The sequence below is a fragment of the Bos indicus x Bos taurus genome, chromosome 11 (genome assembly GCF_003369695.1).
Source record: "Bos indicus x Bos taurus breed Angus x Brahman F1 hybrid chromosome 11, Bos_hybrid_MaternalHap_v2.0, whole genome shotgun sequence".
In the NCBI taxonomy this organism is placed as follows: domain Eukaryota; kingdom Metazoa; phylum Chordata; class Mammalia; order Artiodactyla; family Bovidae; genus Bos; species Bos indicus x Bos taurus.
Window position 1 is genome coordinate 92,935,954 of NC_040086.1, and position 4,154 is coordinate 92,940,107.

Consider the following 4,154-nt stretch of genomic DNA (forward strand, 5'->3'; position numbering starts at 1 on the left):
CAATATGATTTATTTGAGAATTGTTATTCAGCAAACTATTTTTGCTAGCATCATGAATAAGCAGTAGAGTGGCTGGTTAAGAGCATAGTGTCAAGTATGAGTCAAATAAACTCATGAGAAATTTTAAAAATTTATTCAGTCACTTCCTAGTTGTGTTACATTGGGCAATATATTTCACCTCTCTGAGTTCAGACTCCTCATCTTCAAAGTAAAGAAAATAAGGCCACCTACCTTATAAAAATGATGTAGTAATTAAATGAGATACTACATTTGCTTCAGTTAGGGAAGTAGATAGCACAGAGAAAGTACTCACTAAGTTATTAATTTGTGACATTTCTCTCTTTTTTGACTGTGCCATGAGACTTGTGGGATCTTAGTTCCCCTGACCCGTGATTGAACCTGAGCCACAGCATTGAAAGCACCAAGTCATATCCACCAGGCCACCAGGGGATTCCCTAATTTGTAACTTTTTAAATTAATGTATAAGCAGTCAGGGACTTTCCAGGTGGCTCACTGGTAAGGAATCTTCCTGTCAATGCAGGAGACACAGGTTTGATCCCTGGGTCAGGAAGATCCCCTGGAAAAGGAAATGGCAACCCATACCAGTATCCCTGCCTGGGAAATCCCATGGGCAGAGGAGTCTGGCAGGCTACAGGCCATGGGGTTGGAAAAGAGTCGGATACAACTTATCAACTAAACAATAAACTGTCAGACAAAGAGACTGAGTTCTTACTTAGAATGGAGGGCCCAAGTGTTAAAAGAGGACAGAAGACAAGCCCAGTCCAACGGTAGACCACCAAGCAAAGTGTCCTGGAAGAGGCCAATTTTAAGCCTCCCAGGTTAGGCGTAGTAGATGAAGGTCAATAAACAAAGGCATGATAGTATAAATGGGTAAGGGGGCGATGAGTCATGAAGAACAGGATATTCTTGGGTGATGGTTGTACTCGGAGAAGGTGTAATTTGGGTCCTACCTTGGGAATTCTGCAGTGCACACAAAGTGAGATGGCCCAAATGGAACATGGAACTCAAGGTTCCGTAAAGCGTAAAATATATTCACCCGGTGGTTTTCCTGACTGGAAAACCAAGGGTCATACATCAGTATTTTACAAGTAGACCTGGGAACGGAAGAGTAAAGAGTAAATTCTGGCATCTAAAGTCTTCACCTTATGAATTTTTATGTTCTGAAGTTCTGGGAACATTACCCAACCAGGGGCTTCTTCTAAGCCTGAGAGATGGGAAAATTACTGATGGCATCAGACGTTCAAGTCTTTATAATCTAAAGCCATGTGGACCCTGAAAAAATGCCCTCCCACCTTATATATTGTCTTTTGGTGTGAACAGTACAGAATGATACTAAGGATGATTCTCAGGAAGTTTGGGAGAGCCAGTCACTGTGGTCTCTTTTTGGCCTGAAGAAGCTGAGTCAAGAGGATGATTTCCAGGAGAGAATGAAAGTACTGACACTCCCCAGCCTCCTTGGGGAAGAAACTCCAAAACTTCAGTAGCTGTTGCCTTGTTTTCTAGTGTCTCCTCCATCTGAACTTCAGGGACTTCCTGAAAGTCTCAAAGGATCCTCCCTTGAGAGAGGGTGAAGTCTATGAGTGTCTACAGTGCCCTTAGCATGTGGAGGGCCCAGAGGAGGCAAGAAAGACACCTTTCAGATTCATGAGGGTTGAAATCCTGTCTAAGATCAGGTGCCTTTCCTGTAGTTTTTCTGGGAGGCCTGTAACTAAGACAGCTAAGACAGGAAACTGGAAAAGAATTGCACCAACACAAACAAGCACATGCCGTTTTAGATCAGGGGTTGGGCACCAAGAATGGGATTGATTTTATCGTTAAAAAGAAATGTTTTTTATTATTCTATGATCTCTGTCTGCCTATCTTTTATGTCTTCCTGCTTATTGTTTCACTCCAATAAGGTTTCACCGAAGAGTGAAGAGCATGGAATAATTATTGGGTGATCTCCTATTTTGATGTCCTTTTCATATGATTTTCAACATCCAGAATCATTGACGCAGAGAGAAACATCTGAATTAAAGAAAATCATCATTCTGTCAGCTGGCAATTAAACAGGAGAGCAAACTACTGACCAAGATTCCATGAATTAGCTCCTGAAAATCCTCAAACAGAAAACAATTTTTCCACTCTCATTCCCTCTCCCTGTCTCTCTTCTCTTTCCCTTTTCTGTAATACTTTTGCATTACAGTAGAAAACTGAAAGGAGGTTAAAGTATGTATTGATTTCTGAATTTTCAACATTAATAGAAAGAAGCTACAGTCCAGGTAATAGTAATATTCTTAGTTGTTCTAATTGCTGATAAGAAGAACAAATAGAAAAATTCTTAGAATGTATCATATGTTGGAAGAGTCTTTCATAATGATGACTTGTCTTTAGGTGAACCCAAGACTATGGGAAGAACTAACATAACACGGCCCACAGAATTCATCCTCCTGGGACTCTCCTCTCGACCTGAAGATCAGAAGCCACTCTTTGTAATGTTTCTCCCCATCTACCTCATCACAATGATAGGAAACCTGCTCATCATCCTGACCATCCGCTCAGACACTCGCCTCCAGACACCCATGTACTTTTTCCTGAGTGTCCTCTCCTTTGTTGACATCTGCTATGTGACTGTCATCATACCCAAGATGCTAGCAAACTTCTTATCAAAGACAAAGACAATCTCTTATGGTGAGTGTTTGACTCAGATGTACTTCTTTATTGCTTTTGGAAATACAGACAGTTACCTCCTGGCAGCCATGGCCATTGACCGCTATGTGGCCATCTGCAACCCCCTCCACTACATCACCATCATGAACCACAGACGCTGTGTCTTGCTCCTGGTCCTCTCCTTCTGCATTCCACACCTCCACTCTCTCTTGCATATTCTCTTGACCAACCAACTCGTCTTCTGTGCTTCCAATGTCATTCATCACTTTTTCTGTGATGACCAGCCAGTGCTAAAATTGTCCTGTTCCTCCCATTTTGTCAAGGAAATCACAGTCATGACAGAAGGATTAGCCATCATAATGACCCCCTTTTCATGCATCATCATCTCTTATTTGAGAATTTTCATTACTGTTCTGAAGATCCCTTCAGCTGCTGGGAAGTACAAAGCATTTTCCACCTGTGGCTCTCATCTCACAGTGGTGACCCTGTTTTATGGAAGCATCAGCTATGTCTATTTCAAGCCCCAGTCCAACTATACAGTCAAAGATAGAATAGCAACAGTTGTCTACACCATATTGACTCCAATGCTAAACCCATTTATCTATAGCCTAAGAAACAAAGACATGAAGCAGGGCTTGATGAAACTCATGCACAGAGTGAAAGATCAATAAAAGGAGCTGAGGTCTTAGTAGAATCCTACAAATCTCTTGCTCCTGACTGCAGGTTTTTAATGTCTGTGATTAGATTCTTAAGGATGGTATTTTCAAAAGTGGTTCATTCCTGATAAAAAGAATGCTTATCGCATGTGTTGAAGCTAGTATGTTGAAGCTACTCCTGAATATGATGCCTCCTTCCCAGTGGTCTCTAATATTATCTGGCTGGGACAAAGACTACCTGAATCTTGTTCTCTGTGCCTGGATCTAAATCTCAAACTTTGATTCTCCTTTCAGAAGGAGAATCTCTTTCACTTAATCCTGTGCTCAGTCACTCTGTCATGTCCAACTCTTTGAGATTCCATGGACTGTAGCCTGCCAGGTTGCTCTGTCCATGGAATTTTCCAGCCAAGAATACTGGAGCAGGTTGCCATTTCCTGCTCCAGGGGATCTTCTAAACCCAGAAGTTGAACCCCCATCTCCTGCATTGACTGGCAGATTCTTTACCACTGCACCACCTGGGAAGCCCCTCTCTGAACTCTAACCCTGCCAAAATCCCTCCTGGACTTGAGTTTCATCACTTCAAACTCCTGAGTATTGTTATTCATGGGGCTTCCCAGGTCATGTTAGTGGTAAGAACCCACCTGCCAATGCAGGAGACATAAGAGACGTATGTTTGATCCCTGGGTGAGGAAGGTCCCCTGGAGGAAGGTACAGCAACCCATTCCAGTATTCTTGCCAAGAGAATCCCATGGACAGAGAAGCCTGGCAGGCTGAAATTCATAGGGTCACAGAGTCAGACATGACTGAAGCAACTTAGCACACACACAC

At 42.4% G+C, this 4,154-nt stretch overlaps 1 protein-coding gene across 1 annotated transcript; it reads left to right on the forward strand.

The window, feature by feature from the left end:
• The first annotated feature begins 2,266 nt into the window (after positions 1-2,266).
• Positions 2,267-3,341, forward strand: LOC113900794 (olfactory receptor 1L1). Its single transcript, XM_027554435.1, has one exon. The coding sequence runs from the start codon at positions 2,409-2,411 to the stop codon at positions 3,339-3,341; it is 933 nt and encodes a 310-aa protein (XP_027410236.1). The 5' UTR covers positions 2,267-2,408.
• Positions 3,342-4,154: the final 813 nt, after the last annotated feature.